Below are 20,210 nucleotides of genomic sequence, written 5' to 3'. Positions count from 1 at the left end.
CGAGGCAGATCGTGGCAATTTTATGTCAAATATCGTCACAGGTGATGAAACATAGGTTCATCTCTTCGAACCGTAAACAAAACGGCAATCCATGGAGTACCATGATACCAGTTCTCTTCCGGAGAAAAAGCTCGAAACCTCACCCTCAGCCAGCAATGTCACGGCGACGGTCTTCTGGGACTCTGAAGGGGTTATTCTGTTTTATGTCCTCAGTCATGGTGCAAAGATCAAGTCTGAAGTATATTGCCCTACCTAGGAAATTGAGCGTGTTCAGCGTGTTCTTCGCTACAAAAATGCAAATGAATGTCCCCTTCCCCATGACAACTCACGGCCTCACACAAGTCTGCGTACTTGAGAGGAGCTCACAAAACTTCATTGGACCGTTCTTCCCCATCTAACCTACAGCCCGGATCTCGCACCTTGTGATTTCCATCTATTTGGGCCAATGAAGGATGCAGTCCGCGGGAAGCAGTACGTGTATGTTGGGGAGGTTACTGATGCAGCAAGATGTTGACTCAAACGTCGACCACTAAATGGTACAATGCCAGCATGTAGGTCCTCCCAGTAAGGTGCGTAAGGCTGTAATATTGAACGGAGATTATGTTGGAAATTATGGTTTTGTAGCCAAAAGGGTGGGAAACAACATGATATATTGGAATCCTGAATAATACCAACCTGCTTTCAGCAAAAAAGTGTTGCATTACTTGTTGAACGCCCCTCGCCCAATAGACTTGTGATTCGTGATGAAACCTTTACATATTTCGTGGTGAAAAACTTCCCATTTCCGTAAGTGTATGTGGATGGTGTTTTAAAACAAACAAAGAGTAGTTATACGTATATCAGCGTTCATGGAAGCTCTGTGTAAAAAAGGAATGGAGATGTTTTTCTGTTATCACTGTATTTTGTTCTCAGTACTACCCTTGTAAAATTCGGAACAGATAACAGGTGTATTGCAGCTATATTGGCTGACAGCATTCCTTTCTTTGTCCGCATAAAGATGTTAAATTAATATTGATACTTCATGTCAATGTTGCAGAACCCAGAATGCAACCCACTGGGTGACATGAGGGGGTGCAGTTCGCCGGAACGCTGCGAGGAAGTGTTCGTAGCGGGCCCGATCGGAGAAAAGATAACGCGGGTCAACGCTTCCTGCCACAACATGCTGGACGTCGCCGAGAACCGATCCCGAGACGCGAAGATGGTAACTCAGCATCGCAGTAGCCTGCAGCAGTTACGCTGCTGTTTTCCTTTGTAATTTAGTTTGTGAGAAGACTGCAGTTCTGACACCCTTAGAGGCCTTTCAGACCTTCTTGGCTCCACTGATGATTTCCAGTTTTTATGAAATCCTTATGTGTGTTAGGCTGCGTCATCGTGAAATCTTCTTCAGGGCAACTAACCATGGCACCTCCCATGAATTTAACACGTCTTTAATTCTTACTGCTGTTTTCAAGCTAAGGGAATTGTCCTAAAGATTCTGGATCTTAAAAAAGTAAATTATTTTGTAGCGAAACGTGCTGGAAACATGTTGGGAGATACAGGGGGTGAATCTTTTATGGATTTTACCGGCTAGGGAAGAGTGTTGTACCGTCCTAGAGGAGAGAGTACGTAGTATAACATGACGTTTTCTGTTCGGTACTTCAATCTAGTGACTGAGTTTATAATCGCACGAAGGAATGCGTATTAGATGCCGCCAAAACCAGTTTCCTACATCTTCTACTGTTTTTAGCGTTGCTAGAAATGAGGTTGTGTTTGTACAGCATTTTTAAATATTTTGAGCTCTACATATTTAAGCGCTGCATAATTACCTAAAGCTATTTAGAATATATTGTTAAGTTTTCAGTTACAGAATTTTATCATGTACATTTCTGTATATTCTTAAAACTTGTCATACATGGTCCAGTCACATTAATGTGACCACCGCCAGTGCTCTAAGTCAGTGTGCAATAGCCACCCTCAGACGGCATGTGTCAACACAAGCCGTGGGGGTATATAAAGCGTGTCTAGGGGTCGCACGAAAGAATGCAGTCGTTATCTTAAAGCTGAAACGGAGCGACTTATCTGACGTCGAAAAGGGCTTGATCATTGGGTTTCGGGCCAAGACTCGCAGCGTTTACGAAACGGCTAAGTTTCTAAACTATTCGTGTGCCGCAATTGTTAAGCACAAAATGGTGCTATTCAAAACCAGCACCAAGGCAACTGTGGTGCAGCACAGGCCACAAATGACACGGGTGAAGAACGGCTGCGGAGACATTTACGGGCGGATGGATATGCAACTCTTGAACAACTGACCACCAACATGAACAAAAGGGCTATCAACAGTGTCTTGTCAACCACTGTTCAGCGAACTTTGGGCCTCCACAGCAGGCGCCTAGTCCATGAACTCATGCTGACTACTGTTCATTGGCGACGAGGGGCTGGACTTTGCACGCCAATACCTCAGCTGGACATCCATTGAGTCGCGACAGGTGGTCTTTTCAGATGAATGGCGTTTGATGCCCCATCACACAGCTGGCCGTTGGTGTGTATGGCCACTCAACAATAGTAGGAAGAGGCCAGGCCCGAGGAGAGTGCGATGCGGTCTGGAGAATGCTTTTGTGGAATTCCCTGGATGATCTTGTCATTCTGGAAAACACAAAGGACCAACAAAAGTATCCTTGGGAACCATGTTCACTCCTACATGCAGTTTTTCCTCGGCACGATGGTATCTACCAGCAGGACATCGCAACGTGTCACACAACTGGCAGTGTTCGTACCAGGTTCGAAGACCACCACGATGAGTTTGCCGTACTCCCTTTGCCACGAAAGTCCCTGGATTTGAACAAAATCGAGAATATGTGGGAGCGGTTCGATCGGGCTGTTCGCGCCATGGATCCCCCAACCGAGAAACATGGCGCAGCTGGCCACGGCATTGGAGTCAGCATGACTCCACATCCTTGTCGGTACTTTTAAAGACTTCACTGATTCTCTTCTCGCACGTCTCATTGCCGTCCGTGCTGCGAAAGGTGGTTATTCGGGTTTTTGACAGGTGATCATATTAATGTTACTGGACAATGTATAACGTATGGACAGTTAAACCACAGTTCGGTTGTCATGCACCATTTTGTACTTTGAAACAAAAGTGAGGGGCAGTCCGTGGTGGTGTTCTTGCTTCTCGGCAACGTCCCAGCTTATTCTGTGCTTCTTTTACCTATCAAATTTAGCCTTACTCTCCCTATTCTCGTGAAATTATACCCAGGGACATCTGCCTCTTTCCTCGGATGAAGAAACTATTGCGTAATAGACATTTCCAGAATGCGAGTGAAGGGACTTTCGAAGTGGAACTCCTGAAAAGCGAATATGCAGTCCTCCGCAACCAAGGTCTTCGTCAAGTGTTCCACCGTTAGGAAAAATCTGTCGTACTGAAGGGTGAATATGTAGAGAAAGACTAAGGTCCCATATGCACATTTGTGTAATCACTGTGTTCGTAGTTGCTTTCCAATTATTAAAGACATTAAAATTCGTCTGTAGAACTACTATAATATGCGTATTTATATCACCGTATGCATTTCGTTTTACTGATATAAGACTACGTCAGTCGTAAAGAATCATATTTACAATTTTGATTTGCTTTGAAGAGTTAAAAACAATTCATTAAAAAAGTAAAATAAAATACTGAGGTGTAATTTTTTACTTACTTTACTTAGTGTTCGAGTTTCGTTTACACCAGGAATTATCGGTTACTTGTACATTTTTGATGCATTCCTTCGTTTGGCACTGATGTTTTATGCATAATCTACGTTTCTTTGCAGCACTACACATTTACTGAAATACGACACGATGTATCACCAGTAGTGTATGTCTGAAAACTCCTGGACAAACATACTCATTTGCGTACCTTTTTTTTGTAGTGTTGCCAACTTGGCAACTAGTTTTGGTTTTTAGTTTATCTAAAAATGTTCTTTTCATCTATGGTTTGTCATATATGCATTATGTCGCTTTAATGATGTTGATGTGTTTTATTTAACATCTAAGTGAAATGACAGAGCAGTGTGGGAGACCTAAATGAGTGTAGGTGGAAAGGGGAGAGGGATGGGAGGGCAAAGATGAGTAAAAGTAGTGAAAGTAGGGGAAGAAAGAGTAAGTTCGTAATGAGATCGAGGAAAGAGGGGAGGAAGTAGAGGTGAAATGGAGAGGAAGGTAGGAAGGAATCACTTGCTCGCTTCCGTCTTTATATGCAGGCAAGTCACAAGTATTTCTGTACTGATTTTGTCTGGTTATGAATAATAGATATACTGATTCATAAGGAAGGTTTTGTATATAATTTATAAATATTTCGTACACACTGTCTGAATGGAAGTGACGCCAGTACAACCTGGCGAACAGCCGTCATAATTCGAGTGAGTTGGTGTGTTTTTTTGAGAAGCTTGGTGTAATTCCCACCTAATGTGTTGGAGCGTGTGGGTGTGGGAACGAATCCTGGCTGGGTCACTTTCTTTCACCCTGCCTTTTACCCTGATGTTGATATACAGATTTAGAAATATGACGAGAATTTCAGACTGCCACTTTCTGCTTTCCTCAGATTAGCAACAGCAGTTCGCCCTTTTAATTCACTGTAAATTCTTTCAACAACGGACACTGAATTACTCACCTTTGAAGTATCATAATAAATATGACCAATAACGAACAGATAACGAGACATCAACAGGCTGTGACGTGAGACTTACAATTTGAAACAACCAAATGTATTTTACCAATAGTTTCCCTACGATCATTTGAGAACAATTATATCGCGAAAAAAATGCGAAACCAAAATACGAGTGTGTAGTGTTTTATTTTTTGAGCAAAAATTACAACGTTTTCTGAAAAACTAAATTAGCAACTTTGCTTCGTCCACATACGTTCATGAGCAGAGCAGCTAACTGTCTCCTTCCTGCCTTCCTTGGATCAAACCTAGAGGTGGACCCAATTCTTTGCGTAGCACGGTGAAGAAATCTGCTGTAAAGAGGCCACGGGAAAGAATTACGTTGATTAGTCTCATCAGTGCGCCACAGTGCTTAATAAGCTTTAGAAGAAGAGTGCTATCACACTAGCTAAACATGTCCATCATGAGTGTATTTTATAATTTTTCTTTTATTTGTGCCACCTTAACCAGCCTCAAATACATATTGATTCACTCACATGCACAACACACATGATTTGCAGACAACAAGTACTGGTGGAAATGAATCTGTGAGGACGGGTCGTGAGTTGTGGTTGGGTAGCTCAGATGGTGCCGGCACGGTAGCTCAGCGTGTTCGGTTCAAATGGCTCTGAGCACTGTGCTTCTGAAGTCATCAGTAGACTAGAACTTAGAACTAATTAAACCTAACTAACCTAGGGACATCACACACATCCATGCCCGAGGCAGGATTCGAACCTGCGACCGTAGAGCGTGTTCGGTCAGAAGGTTGGTTGCCCCCTTTAGTAAAGGAATCAAAGATCAACTTTAACGGATGTCATGTGACGTCCGCCCGCCGGCAGACAGTTTTAATCTGCAAGGAAGTTTCATATAAGCGCACACTCAGCTGCAGAGTGAAAATTTCATTCTTGAATAAGTAAACTGGTTGCAAACATACGCTGATCAAAAGAATTAAGGGAACACGTGAATTAACTTCCGGTATGTTTAATCTATTTTTTTGAGACAGGCGGCATGTGCAGTCTTATTGCATAGCTTGAGACCTTCGCTTTCAATTTATGCAACAATTAAAATCATTCGTCATCTATTGGCTGTGTCATGCGTTACAGTGTCAGGGGCCCACAGAAGGAAGTGTGGCCGAGCGGTTCTAGGCGCTTAAGACTGGAACCGCGCGACCGCTACGGTCGCAGGTTCGAATGCTGCCTCGGGCATGAATGTGTGTTATGTCCTTAGGTTAGTTACGTTTAAGTAATTCTAAGTTCTAGGGGACTGATTACCTCAGCAATTAAGTCCCATAGTGCTCAGAGCCATTTGAACCATTTTTGAGTATCAGTGTCCCACTGCTTTCTACTAAGGTACAAAGATGTCAGTAGTTTTTTGCGGACGTTCTGTTCAACTAAACATATGGAAAGCGACATGTTAATGCAATCCAAGTTGCAAGGGCAGCCTGTTTCATAAAAATGGATGGCCTTTCCTTCTTGTTGCAGCAGATGCCAATGTCTCTCCATCTGTCGTCCATAGGTTGTGGATACACTACAGGTAGGCAGGTCAGTACACAAGGCGATATGAACAAGGTCGCCAACGCAGTACAACCCCACGTGAAGACTTATATCCGGCCATCTCTGCGTTTCGGCGTCGCACGGACGCCGCCACAGCACTGCAAGACGATCTCAGAAGGGCCACTGGAGCCACTGCATCTGATCAGACGGAAGTACCCTTCTTGAAACGACAACATCTTGCAGGTCGCTATCGGTTCTGCCGTTCATTTCAACTAACAACTTAGTCACTGTCGAAACGTTTTACTCACAGTCGAGTCCAGATGTTCTCTGACTCTAGGTGATGGCCATATTCGTGTGTGGAGACCCGTACCTTCTAGATGTTCAGGAAATCGACAGATTTCGAAGGTTCTGTAATGGTGAGGTGAGGCTTTAGTGTTCACAGTCATACGGATCTTGTCTTTGTTCACGGTTGCTGTAGTGCCAGGCAGTACATCGAACAGATACTGTTGGACCATGCGCTGGATTCTGCATACGGTGGTGGCTCTTAGTCTCTTCTAATGCTAGGGACCACATGGAGAGCGTTAGCACTGATATCTTGCGAAGCCTGGACATTGAAGTAATGGAATAGTGGGCGGTGAGTCCCGGTCTAAGCCCCATCGTGCATTTGTGGGACATGCTTGACAGACATGTTTGTGGTCGTCGTGTCCCACCACAGACTCTCCAAGAACTCTCATCGGATCTCACTGAAGAGTGCGATCGTGTTCCACACAGTGACCTCCGTAGACTTATAAAGAGCATGCCACGTAGCTGTCAAGCAGTGATAAACACTCACTGCGGGCATACAGGTTATTGAAGCTCTCAAAGTCCAAGTCCAACGAAAAAGCACCCAGGGTGACGAGATGAAAGATTGTTTCCACTTTGTTTTCTACACCTGTCGGACATTTCAATTCCTTTTATGTAAAAGATCGAGGATGTAATGGTGTTTTGTTGCGTAATTAATTTGAAAGATAAAGGTATAATGTAGTAACCGACCCAGTCGTCAATCATTGCGCAGTGGAGTATGAGAGACGCCCAGTCATGTTGCCCTAACTCTTCTGAGTAGGGCATTAGTGAAACCACGATGTCTTCTCATCACCGCCATAAGATGTCACTCCAAACGGCAATTCAATGCGGGACATACACTGAAGACCGAAAGAAACAGGTACACTAACCTAATGTCGTGAAGGGCCCCGCGAGCACACAGAAGTGCTGCAACACGACGTGGCATGGACTCAACTAATCCCTGGAGTAGTGCTAGAGGGAAATGACACCATGAATCCTGCAGGGCTGACCATAAATCCGTAAGAGTACGAGGAGTGTAGATGTCTCCTGGAAAGCACGTTGCAAGTCATTCAAGATATGCTCAATAATGTTCATATCTGTGGAGTCTGGTGGCCAGCGGAAATGTTAAAACTCATAAGAGTGTTCCTGAACCACTCTGTAGCAATTCTGGACGTGTGGGGTATCGCATTGTCCTGTTGGAATTTTCCAAGTCCGTCGGAATGCACAACTAGACTGGATGCTTACGTACGAGTCACCAGTCAGAGTCGTATCTAGACGTACTAGGGGTCCCATATCACTCCAACGGCACACGTGCCACACCATTACAGAGCATCCACCAGCTTGAACAATCCCCTGCTGACATACAGGGCCCACGGATTCATGAGGTTGTCTCCATACCCGTAAACGCCCATCCGCTCGATATAATTTGAAAGGAGACTCGTCCGAACAGGCAACATGTTTCCTGTCATCAACAGTCCAATGTCGGTGTTGATGGACCCAGGCGAGGCGTAAAGCTTTGTGTCGTGCAGTCACCAAGGGTACACGAGTTGGTCTTCGGCTCCGAAATCCCATTTCGGTGATGTTTCGTTGAATGGTTCGCACACTGACACTTATTGTGGGCTCAGCATTAAAATCTGCAGTAGTTCGCTAAAGGGTTGCACTTCTGTCACTTTGAACGATTCTCTTCAATCGTCGCTGGTCCCGTTCTTGCAGGAACTCTTTCCGGCCGCACAAATGTCGGAGATGTTTTACCGGATTCATGATATTCGCGGTATATTCGTGAAATGATCATGCGGGAAAATCCCCACTTCATCGCTACCTCTGAGATACTGAGACCCATCGCTCCTACGTCAATCATAACACCACGTTCAAACTCACTTAAATCTTGATAGCCTGCCATTTTAGCAGCAGTAACCGATCTAACAACTGTGCGAGACACTTTTCGTCTTACATGGGCGCTGCCGACTGCAGCGTTATATTCTGCCTGTTTACATATATCCGTATTTGAATACGCATACCTATACCAGTTTCTTTGGCGCTTCAGTGTGTGACACCCATACCTCCAGACAACTTTCCTACCATGCGCTGCTTACAATGCGTAAATGAAAGTGATCATATTCAGTGTCTGGCTTCCAACGTTAATGTGGTCGGTAAGAAGTCGTTAATTGTGTGTTATTGTTTTGTGAATGTGGTAGTTTTTTTTGAAAAATAAGGAGATTGCAGGTTTTACTGATTTTTCATGCTACTAATATCCGGTTCTATTGTGCGTGTACTGTGTTAATGCTGTTTAAGGTGGTCTGCAAATTTTGAGTGGGTTGTACTTGATAATTAAATGTTTATGACTGCTGCTCCTGTGTGAACTTTCTCGTCTTTTTTATGTCGTGTATGCTCTGATGTGGAGGGTGTTCGTATTATTTTGTGCAACCACTATACGCGAACATTTTCTGAAGTATTATTTCTGTTTCCCCCATATCAGAAACAACGTAGGGACATTTAAGAGACCCCTGTAACTGATCTGCTACGCCTGAGTCTGGACGCGTGTGTTGCAGCAAGCGGCGATGACGAGCAAGGAGATGTGGAAGCGCATGGTGGAGCTGTACCCGCAGGTGTGCCGGCTGCGGCAGAACACGACGGAGATGCAGGAGGCGGCGAGGCGAGTGCTGGACACCAAGGGAGACACTATAGCTCCTGCTGTCGCCAGCGCCTGCCGAGAAGTGCTCGAATTCCCTGCCGGCACCTATGACGTGCTGGCGGAGCGAGTGCTCACCTGCTTCAGGTAGGACGCCAGGCAAAATACTGTCCTACAAAAGCGATATGTTTCACAATTAAATGCCAGGTGGTGGCGGTGGTGGAAGTTATAGTAATGGTTGTAGCAGTAGCAGCAGAGGTGACGGTGGTGGTGGTGTTGCTGGTGGTGGTAGTGGTAGTGGTGACTTGTACGAAAGCAAGATGGTGATGGTTTTTTTCATATAAAATGTATCAGGTAGCGGTAGAAAGTTTTAGAAATATGTTATATCACATAGTCTATAGAAATATTTATGTTTTGAAATGCCCCATATTATTCAGAAGATAGTAACATCATATCATGGAGTAAGACCAGATCGTTGAACGTGAGATCAAAATCATGCAAAAGATTTTCATGTCGCCAGCCTAACAACAGTGTAGTTTCGAAGGAAGTTTATAACGTTCTTTCTACCCATCATCTACAACTGAAGTGTGGCGTTCCTACGAAAAATAATCATTTGTGGACTTTGGTCCACGCCCCTCCTCCCAGCAATTGATCGAATCGCCTGCCACCTGAAGTGGGGGGAGGGGGATATGATAACTATGTAACTAGACGTCGTGTCCTGGTAGCTCCAGTCGATATTTTCGGATGCCATACAACATCTAAAGTGGGAGAATTCTTATCAAATTTGCGATACGCACTATCGCAAGTGGTGCTTGAGTGGAAGCCGCTGTACTGTTTGACAAAATTGTCCTCAGCTTTATTTCCACTGCCTCTTTGATCACAGAGTCCCGGAGCTATACGAGGGCGTGCTGAAAACTAATGCCTCATAATTTCTTACGTGAAAACTTTTAGAGCTTTTTAAATAAAACAGTCCTTGTGCATCTTTATTCATCATATCTACATCTTTCTTTGTCAACATAGTCAGTCTGATGACGATCACATTTCTCCCGACGAGAGACTAGCTTGTTAATACTGTCTGTAGCCTGATTGACTTCGTTGACGAAGCCGCAGCCTCACCTCTGCTTGCGCCGCTTCATCACTATCAAAGTGAATCCCTTGAAGGTCTTGTTTAAGTTCTGGAAACAGATGAAAATCGATTGAGGCCAAGGCATCGGATTGTTGCAGATGTCGCAGCGCTCGTGAGTAGTCTAACATTGTCATGCTGAAGGAGAAGGTACTCCATATGTGGACGAACTTTTCGAATTCGACACTCGATTACAGCACGACATAGTTACTTTACACACCGCTATTTTACAGGACACAATTCGGAGCTCTTTAGCAACAGAGGGCGTAAAGTTCGATAAGATATGGGCGTCGACTTTGCGTCAACGATGGGATATTACATTACCTTCAATCGAGACTAATGGCATTAGTCAGAGATTACAGTCATCTCCACGTGACGTATGGTGGTGTCCGCTGTGCGCTCTATGTAAACGGGACCTCCACGGCCTGGCAGACAGTCGTTGACTCACCACGGAAGATATTACCCACATTTGGCAACGAAACATTAGGAAGAAGAAGTTTTACAAATCGACAACGGCCTCTCAGCCCGGAAGTTTTAACTAATGAAGACGCCGACCGTAAAAACCTACACGTTAGTACTGAAATCAGTTTTAACAAATGCTACATCAGCTAAGAACTGAGGCACTCCTTTAGGCAACAATCCGTATTTTAGACAAATTCCGTGCACATATCGTCAGGAATGCGTAAGTTCAAAAAATGGCTCTGAGCACTATGGGACTTAACATCTATGGTCATGAGTCCCCTAGAACTTAGAACTACTTAAACCTAAATAACCTAAGGACACCACACAACACCCAGTCATCACGGAATGTGTAAGTCTTCTTCGCGGAACGCCAGATACTACTGTGTCTCTGACCTGCACAGTCGATGGATTGTCATTCGAGGTCTGCCGCCAATCACTACTGATGCTTTTCGAAGTCACTTACTAATCAAACGGATGAACATTCATTAGGAAAATATCCACATCCTCTTTGAATCTGCGTCCACCACGATTACAGGCTCTGGCTATAACACGTGGTCATTGGACATCTTGTCGGCTCAAAGTCACAGAACATTTTCAGGCTTGTGGCATGAATCTTTTGTTTATTGTCATGTACCTAATTTAAAGTACGCGTTCTGACAAAACTGCAGGACGAAGAAGGGAAATAACACTAAAAAAACTATCAGTAGTACCGTTAACATATTATGTCTATGTTAACATTCAACGCTTGTAAAGTAATGGCAGTAACCTACAGACACTGAAATGTTATAGTTCACAACAGCCATGCCGGTCATCGGACACTTAGTACGGCGCCTTAGTCACATGATTCACCTTTCAGAAGCATATATTTTCACCCACGGAAAGCATTTTGAACGTAGATTGTAAATTAATGCATTTACATTCAGTGTTTGGCATTGTAGTGAGCTATGCTGTTGTGGTTGTAACAATATTGAGATTTTAATTGTGTCATATCTTTCTGTGCTTTTTGTGCCATGAATGGAGAGCGACAGATACACTGAAGAGCCAAAGAACCCCCCCCCCCCCCCCAGTCCTCCGTCCCCCGTCCCAACAAACTATAATATGGTCGCCCTTGGAGCCACGCATAGCCTTCACGAGATGTGAGATAAGCATAAACCACTCTATTTCCAAAAATGTTGCCATATTGTGCATTTTATTAGTGCGTTTTTCCCAGACGATAAACATATGACATTTGCGTCAATTTCGAGACACCCTGTACGCGGTAGTAATATAATAATAATAATAATAATAATAATAATACATGAACTTGAAGGTGGAGCTGATGGAGACAGCCGGCCGTGGTGGTCTCGCGGTTCTAGGCGCGCAGTCCGGAACCGTGCGACTGCTACGGTCGCAGGTTCGAATCCTGCCTCGGGCATGGATGTGTGTGATGTCCTTAGGTTAGTTAGGTTTAAGTAGTTGTAAGTTCTAGGGGACTAATGATCACAGCAGTTGAGTCCCATAGTGCTTAGAGCTATTTGAACCATTTGATGGAGACAGACCGACAAGCTGCTGCAAATACTTTCGGTATTTTGCATTGTAGTGAGCTGTTTTAGCATTTGTAATCTACCAAAATATGTGCAAAAGCAATAGCTTCGTAACAATTACTTTGTGTGTGAATAGCATGGCGCAAAACCCATGTTTTAACACCACACGCTAGAAACTGAATAGGAACTGTTAAAACAATAACAGTAACGTTTTATATTTATAAATTAACACTCATTTTCGGTGCAGTAACTTCAAGTAACTCAACACTAACTGCTTCATGTTTTTTGTTTTATGTCTGTGTGGAGCAAGACACGCATAGTTAATGCCAAAAATCGAAGTCAAATAACAAGTTTCTCAAGCCAGCTGCCTCCCACTCACACACTCCGTGACTTCTGCCACTGACACATTTTTGTTTTCCCAATGGTCAGTCGATAAGCTTTCATTTTTATAAAACTGATTACATTTCGTATTGTTAGTTCATAAAACGTTTTTCAAACTACATCTTATTACATTTTATTTGACTTGTTCTTTCACCTTGTTTACTGTCACAAAATAGGCATGTTTTGCCCACATTCAGAGTTACATATCGTTTCGGTTATTAATGGTTGGTTGATTGTTTGACTTGAGAAATGGACCAAACAGTGAGGTCATTGGGTTCATCGGATTAAGGAAGGATGGCGAAGAAAATCGGCCGTGCCCTTTCAAAGGAACTATCTCGGCATTTGCGTGAAGCGAATTAGGGAAATCACAGAAAACCGAAATCAGAATGGCCGGACACGGGTTTGAACCATCGTCCTCCCGAATGCGAGTCCAGTGTGCTATAATCACTGCGCCACCTCACTCGGTGATTAATAATGTCGTGTTTAGTTTTATATGACTAATATTCAACTTCAACAGTCACCTACATGAATGCAATGATTTGACATGGAGATAAATTAATAATCAATGTTAGTTTTTATAAAACAGCTAAACTTTTTACAAAATTTTTAAATTTACATTTTGGAAACAATGTAGTACTCCATATCCGTATTTTTTTGTCTGTCATTTTTAACTGTTGCATTTACGAAAAAAATTCGGGGAGACTGATAAATATATACTCAAAACCACACAATAGTCAAAGCCCGAAAAGACAAGCTATAAATCCAAGCTGTAAATCGAAAATTATGCAACAGTAATTTAGGTTATCGATATCTAAATTAAGAAATAGCTGGAGTACTTTTATTTCACTGTTTTATTTCGGCTGCAAATAATACTGAAATTTGAGTTTTGTTTTATATTTATTGTTCACTGTTATAGCACCATTTCATGAGTAGTAGAATACAGAATAATTGTAAGTAGTCTTCCATAAATCGAAAAATACGCTACAATAATTTAGGATACAGGTATCTATATTAAAACGCAGCTGAGACTGTTTTATTTCACAATTCTGTTGTGGCTGCAGTAATAATGAAATTTGAATTGTGTCTTTGCTATATTGTTCACGAATAAACTGTGGTGAACAGTAAACTAAAGTTCACTGTCAGCACCACTTCATATGTACTGAAAGGCATAATCATTGGGAGTAGTCTTCTTTCCATGAGCATTTACCCCATCCTGTACGGGCTCTATTGTACTCAAGCTTTGATAAATGTATTTTTATTTAACTTTGCTGTCCGAATGCCCTTCCAGTTACGGCAAGCATCAGTTAACTAAGGAGAGGAATTCGGATGCGTTACCGGCCTGTTAATTATTTAAACTTTATTCTGTGTATGGTGTTACTTGTATTTTAAATGTTTGTGTATCGCATTTTCTGAGGCGGAAGGTGGGAGTCATCCAAGCATTTGCCTAAATGAACGTGGGAAACAGCGCTCAGGCTAGTCGTTGCTCTTACAGTAAGTTCCTGCCTCCTGCTTTCGCAGAAATGGTAGACAAACTTTAATCTTATAATCTTATTTATGAATTCTTCCGTCTCTTCTTCCATATTGAGGGTTGAATAACACTTAGACGATTTTTCGTTCTACTGATTTTTATTTGTATCAACTAGTTTTCAGTTTATTAGGCCATCTTCAGATAACTACTGGCTATTATTTACAAGGAGCTTGTGTTCTTACGAACCAAACATTTTGGACTAAAATACAACGCACTTACATACGATTTTTAGTTGTGGTATTATCTTTGGAATTGTCAAACGGGGCTTTTGACTTTTTGTTCTGTAAAACTGTTCTTAAACATAAAACATCACATTTTATGGTTTGTCAGTACCATGTATAACAACAATTAGAATTATTTAGGATACACATTATTACAAATTTACAATTTTTTGGTATTTGTTGTGAACAGTTGCACTTTTACAGGACTTGGTTAAGTTTTTAATTTCTTCATTAAAGGTACTGCTCTCGTAAAAAATAAATAATTCTAATTGTTGTCATACATGGTCCTGACAAACCACAAAATGTGATTTTTTATGTTAAAGAACAGTTTTACAGAACAAAAAGTCAAAAGACCCGTTTGACAATTCCAAAGACAATACCACATCTAAAGATCGTATGTAAGTGCGTTTTATCTTAGTCCAATAGGTTTGGTTCGTAAGAACACAAGCTCCTTGTAAACAACAGCTAGTAGTTATCTGAAGATGGCCTAATAAGACGAAAACTAGTTCATAAAAATAAAAATCAGTAGAACAAAAAACCGCCTAAGTGTTATTCAACCCTCAATAATTAATCTTTTAAAGCAAGTGAAACATTGCACGTTACTCTGACGTCAGAGGGAAACTGCCGTATAGTCTTACACACTGCATATACACGCGTACCTTAAGCCACGACAAACTGCAACAGAGACATCATTATGTCAGCAGTACTGTACCAATTCTTACGCAAAGTGTTTGTTGCTCGTTTTTATCGGCATTGTTGCTGAAATAGCACTGATTACCTTTCGCATTTTCTACAATAACGCAATATTCCAAACCAATGCATAATTTACGAATAAAAACTAGTCTTTTTTTTTAAACGTATGTTTAAAAACGAAACATTTTAGCACTGCTGCTACGGCTAATTGATATTTCGTTTTCTTTTTACGCGGTTGTTAGTAAAAAGAAGCACCTATTATAAGTGAGCCCAAACAAATACCGAAACATACCGGTTATTCAGAAATAAAATCCCGGTATCAGTTTTAACCGAACGGTTTTTCCCATGTGATTCTTCAATTTCTCCAGGCGTATTTTATGGCGAAATAAATCTCGGGTGAGGAGCCTGGTATGAGTGTGCATAGGACACAATATTTCGCAATAGACGACGTTGTCATCATCAGGTGCGCTGATGTATTAACCGGCGGTGGGCGGACGCAATGTATATATAGGACAGACCCTCCTGAACGAGAAGACCTAGCACGCAGCGCCCAGACGGCGGGAAAACGGACGCTGTACCTGGACCGCGCGCGGGGCGCGGACCGCACCGACTCATAGGAAGCGCCTGAGGGAGGAGCGGGAGGGGGATCTTCCTATATATACATGGCGCCGGCCCACCTGATGATGGAAACATGGTCGATTGCCGAAATATTGTGTCCTATGCACACTCATACCAGGCTGTTCACCTGAGATTTATTTCGTCCGTTTTTCCCATTTTTCCCATTCCTACTTCCTGTCTCGCAAGTTAACACGGCGCGTGTTACGCAATACGAGCAGGTAATAATAATAATGAGTAGTAGAAAAAATAATAATGTTGCAGGAACTTCACGGTGGAGGTGATGGAATCGGCGAGGCGCCTGGAGGAGCAGCTGATCTCGGGCAGCATGGAGCGCATCGAACAGACGGCGCAGTTACTGGAGGAGTGCATCCCGGACGTGGAGTCGTGCGATCTGCCCGAGGAGGACGTGACGGCGATGGTGGAGTGCGTGGCCCGCCGGGAGGCGGAGAAGTCGCTGGACGAGCGCGAGAAGGAGCTGGGCATCTTCGCCACGCACCTCGTCACCTTCGCCGGCGCCAACTACACCATGCTGGTGCAGCGCATGAGCCGCTGCTTCGCGTACACCTTGGACTCGTACTCAAACGCGACCGAGGCCTTGTGGGACAATAACAGCCAGTGCACTGGCGTGCCGCGCGTCAAGGACGAGCTGTAGGGACTCGAGCGTCGAGCGAATGTGTGCGAGTCCTTAAAGGACTATTCTTGGGCGCGAGAGAGGGAGAGAGAAGGAAATGTTGAAGAGAAGTCGAGAGGCAGGGAGTAGTTGAGTATATGAGCTCGCGCCATACAAAGAATGAATGAGAGGACATTTTCGTGAGGAGACTTCATGTCATGACAGTACTTGAGTGTCACAAAGGAGATAAACTATTACGTTTTTTTGTAATAACAAAAATATACTGGTCTTCCATGATCTACTGTAGTACGTAATTTGTGAGCTAAAGCACATTACATTTTTAATTCTTAAGATTTTCCTTAGACGGCCGGTGTGGCCGAGCAGTTCTAGGCACTTCAGTCTGGAACCGCGCGCCCGCTACGGTCGCAGGTTCGAATCCTGCCTCGGGCATGGACGTGTGATGCCCTTAGGTTCAAATAGTTCTAAGTTCTAGGGGACTGATGACCTCAGATGTTAAGTCCCATAGTGCTTAGAGCCTTTTGAACCATTTTTGATTTTCCTTGTCTTTAGAGGAAGCCCTGTCTTCTTGTTCGCAAAGGAAGCGGCGAAAACGCTGTATAGTTAGTTTCATGCTCCATAGACAGTTCGAACGACTATTTATCGAAATGATGTGGGATGAGTCAGGAATGCATCGCTACTTTTAATGCAAATAAACATATTATTTTTCAGTCCTAGTTCTGCAGCTATGCTTAAAACTAGTTTTTGTATCAGGCTACCAGTTTTAAATAACAATGCGTCTGTGAAATGGAAGTAGTGGTTCAGAAGAAATTATTTTACCTTTGTTGGTGTGGAAGTTTTCTGAGTATCGTACCGCGTCGCAGCGTAAAAAAATATACCGGAGAAACCAACGTTCCGGTCACAACAGTGGCCTTCTTCAGGGTCTACTGATGTACTTGAGCTGTGCAGAGTCGCTTATATTTTGTCACTGCTGCTCACTATGCGTGAGTTACGTCATAATTTTAAAAGATCGTTGTTATTGTTGATCACCTGAGGCGAAAGGAATGGGAACTTCCTTACAATAGGTTGCAACCCCGGAGGAAGTGGGAATTTGGTCTTGTCTGTTGCTTCTTTCATTGTTTGTGTGTGTGTGAAATCTTATAGGACTTAACTGCTAAGGTCATCAGTTCCTAAGCGTACACACTACTTAACCTAAATTGTCCTAAAGACAAACACACACACCCATTCCCGAGGGAGGACTCGAACCTCCGCCGGGACCAGCCGCTCAGTCCATGACTGCAGAGCCCGAGACCGCTCGGCTAATCCCGCGCGGCTTCTTTCATTGTTTGCTATGACTGATGTTCATCGGCGAATTAGGCGTGGGCTCCTGGTTTCCTCCTGCTCGACGAAGTCCATGCGGCGGCAATTATTCATCGGTAGCGTTCGCGTCTCGCGTTGTTGGTGTGGCCCTTAGAGGCTGACAGCCAGGATGCATCAAGCCTGAATCCATCGTCTCTGATCATGTTGTAAGGGTGTTTTATTGTTTCTAGGGTTTCTCTGTTCTTGCGTTTTGTCGAAGCCGGCTACTTAACCAGTGCGCGAGTTTCGTTAAATCTGATTTCCTTGCTACAGCTTTTCCGGCGCTCCGCCACAGCAGACTCGTAGTGCTGCCCAGGACGAATATAACGCAAACTCCCCATTCTCCCCACCGCTGCAGCCTGTTATAATAACGTCCCCGCTCCTTCCCCCCACAACTGAAAAGTCATGCTCAGTGAACAGCACTAAATGTCGTGTGACTAGGACCCCCCGTCGGGTAGACCGTTCGGCGGGTGCAAGTCTTTTGACTTGACTTCACTTCGGCGACTTTCGTGTCGATGGGGATGAAATGACGATGATTAGGACAACACAACATCCAGTCCCTGAACGGAGAAAATCTCCGACCCAGCCGGGAATCGAACCCGGCTCCTTAGGATTGACGTTCTGTCGCGCTGACCACTTTTTTTTAAAAAAAAAATCTTATTTTGTTCGTTTTATGTGCTCTGGGCGGACGTCGCAAGACACCAGTTTCAGTTCGTCGTTGATCCATTAACTCAGTTTTTTATTACAGAGGGTAGCTAGCCCTCTGACCGAACATGCTGAGCTACCGTGCAGGCGACCACTCAGCTACCGGGACGGACAGTGAACATCACTGGCAAAATATAGGCGACTCCACACAGCTAAAGCATATCAGAAGACCCAGAAGAAGGTCACTGTAACCATGGGCGAAACATTGGTTTCTCGAGTTTAATTTTTGACATTATGATGCGGCACTATTCTCAGACAACTTTTATGTCAACTGTCCCTAGCCGCGGAATCCTACGAAATTATATTTCAGGTTTGATTTACAACGTGCTTTGCCACCTGTCAAACATTTTATGTTACTGATCAAATTTTTTGTTGACACATAAAGAACTCATTTCGAAGCCACTGACAACTTTAAGAATGAGTAATGGTCATTTTTCATGTAGTGTTGTAGGTATGTGCGTTAGTATTCTTCTCAAATTGAGATGGATTATTTACGACGAATTTCATTTCTGAATGTACAGGGTAATTCACAGTTCCTGTTACAGGCTTCTGTTAGTCGTAGAGGGAAGGGACTTAGTAGATAAACTTCTGATGAGAACTCATGTTCGGAAATGTACCGTGTCGAAGTAAAATAAGATTGAATATCGAAATACTTTTAAATCTGCTTCACGGTACGCACATAGCGAGACAGCTCTGACCTGCGTCCTTTACGAGAGTTGCTCCACGTGGCGACGTTGGTGTTCGTTGCACGAGCTGTCTCTGCTACGGGACTCATGCTTTCAAGTACACTGGACTGAGGAGATCTGGAAAACAATCTCGATACATGCATTGTGCAGCTCTACCATTACGTAACGTACAGTGAAACGGGAGATTTTAAACTGATCCGTATCCAAACGGTACATTTCCGTACAAGAGTAAACTTAATCTAGTACTAAAAAGAATTAAAAATACAACAAAAAAGGAGCCTGTATGTATTGTGAAAGTGCAATTAAAATGCTCAACTGCTTAAAGAGATATCTATCTGAAACGTGACTACAGTTAACATTACATTTTTTATTCTTACCGCTCGCAACTTCTGTGTCACTATTAAAAATCTTCAACGTAAATCAAATTGTATTTAACTATTTCTGTAATGTAACATGCTCTTTATCCTCGGTAAACATTGGTGTGTGATTCCAAATATAATAAGTAAAGACTGCCTAAATGTGGTATGACACACTTAATGGTGTAAAGCAGGACGTAACTCTGTACATCCTTGGTTGTGGTTTTATTTGCGAAAGGATCAGTAACTGCATAAGTAGGTGAGTGCAGTAAATCGTACAACGAATTCTTCCATATGCGCCACCTCAAACTTTCCTTCTACAAGGTGTCAAAATTGTACCTACTGGTCCTTTCATATGAGCAAAACTGTGTGCAACAAAAGGAAAGATTGCAAAGATTGAGATTCAGACACAATATAAGAAAAATGTTTTCACGAGATAGTATGAATTTCAGTATCGCTATGTCATTTATAAAGTATGTTTCACTTTCACTAGCCAGATTAGACAGTTCTTGAGACTGTGGTCTTGTGCCCGGAGTAACGAAACTCAAATTCTCGTCCGACCATCCTGCTTTGAATTGTCTGTCCACTTCCTGAACAATTTCATGCAAATACAAGAACGATTCCTACAAAAAGACCACGTCCAATACTCACCTCATTCATTTTTACAACTCACCACTCTAAGCCTCGATGCAGATCGGACGTTACATTTTAATTATACGTAGTTGCTAGTTTAGCATATTATTCGACATAGTCTTTACATAATTTACCATCTAGGTCCTGACTTTTTCAATATTTAAAATACGTATGTGAACTTTATCTTCTATTGTTAATAAATTATTATCATA

At 43.0% G+C, this 20,210-nt stretch overlaps 1 protein-coding gene across 1 annotated transcript in view; it reads left to right on the top strand.

Moving 5' to 3' along the window:
- LOC126298451 (uncharacterized) overlaps positions 1 to 19,429 on the top strand; it is a 31,628-nt gene extending 12,199 nt beyond the window's left edge. Inside the window, exons 2-4 of the mRNA XM_049989781.1 lie at positions 1,037 to 1,201; positions 9,024 to 9,250; positions 15,914 to 19,429. Coding sequence (XP_049845738.1) covers positions 1,037 to 1,201; positions 9,024 to 9,250; positions 15,914 to 16,304 — 783 coding nt within the window. The 3' untranslated portion in view covers positions 16,305 to 19,429. The remainder of the gene's footprint in view (positions 1 to 1,036; positions 1,202 to 9,023; positions 9,251 to 15,913) is intronic.
- Positions 19,430 to 20,210: the final 781 nt, after the last annotated feature.

Source organism: Schistocerca gregaria, chromosome X (genome assembly GCF_023897955.1).
Source record: "Schistocerca gregaria isolate iqSchGreg1 chromosome X, iqSchGreg1.2, whole genome shotgun sequence".
NCBI lineage: Eukaryota > Metazoa > Arthropoda > Insecta > Orthoptera > Acrididae > Schistocerca > Schistocerca gregaria.
Note: the sequence above shows the minus strand (reverse complement) of the source record. Positions and strands in the feature narration are given on the sequence as shown.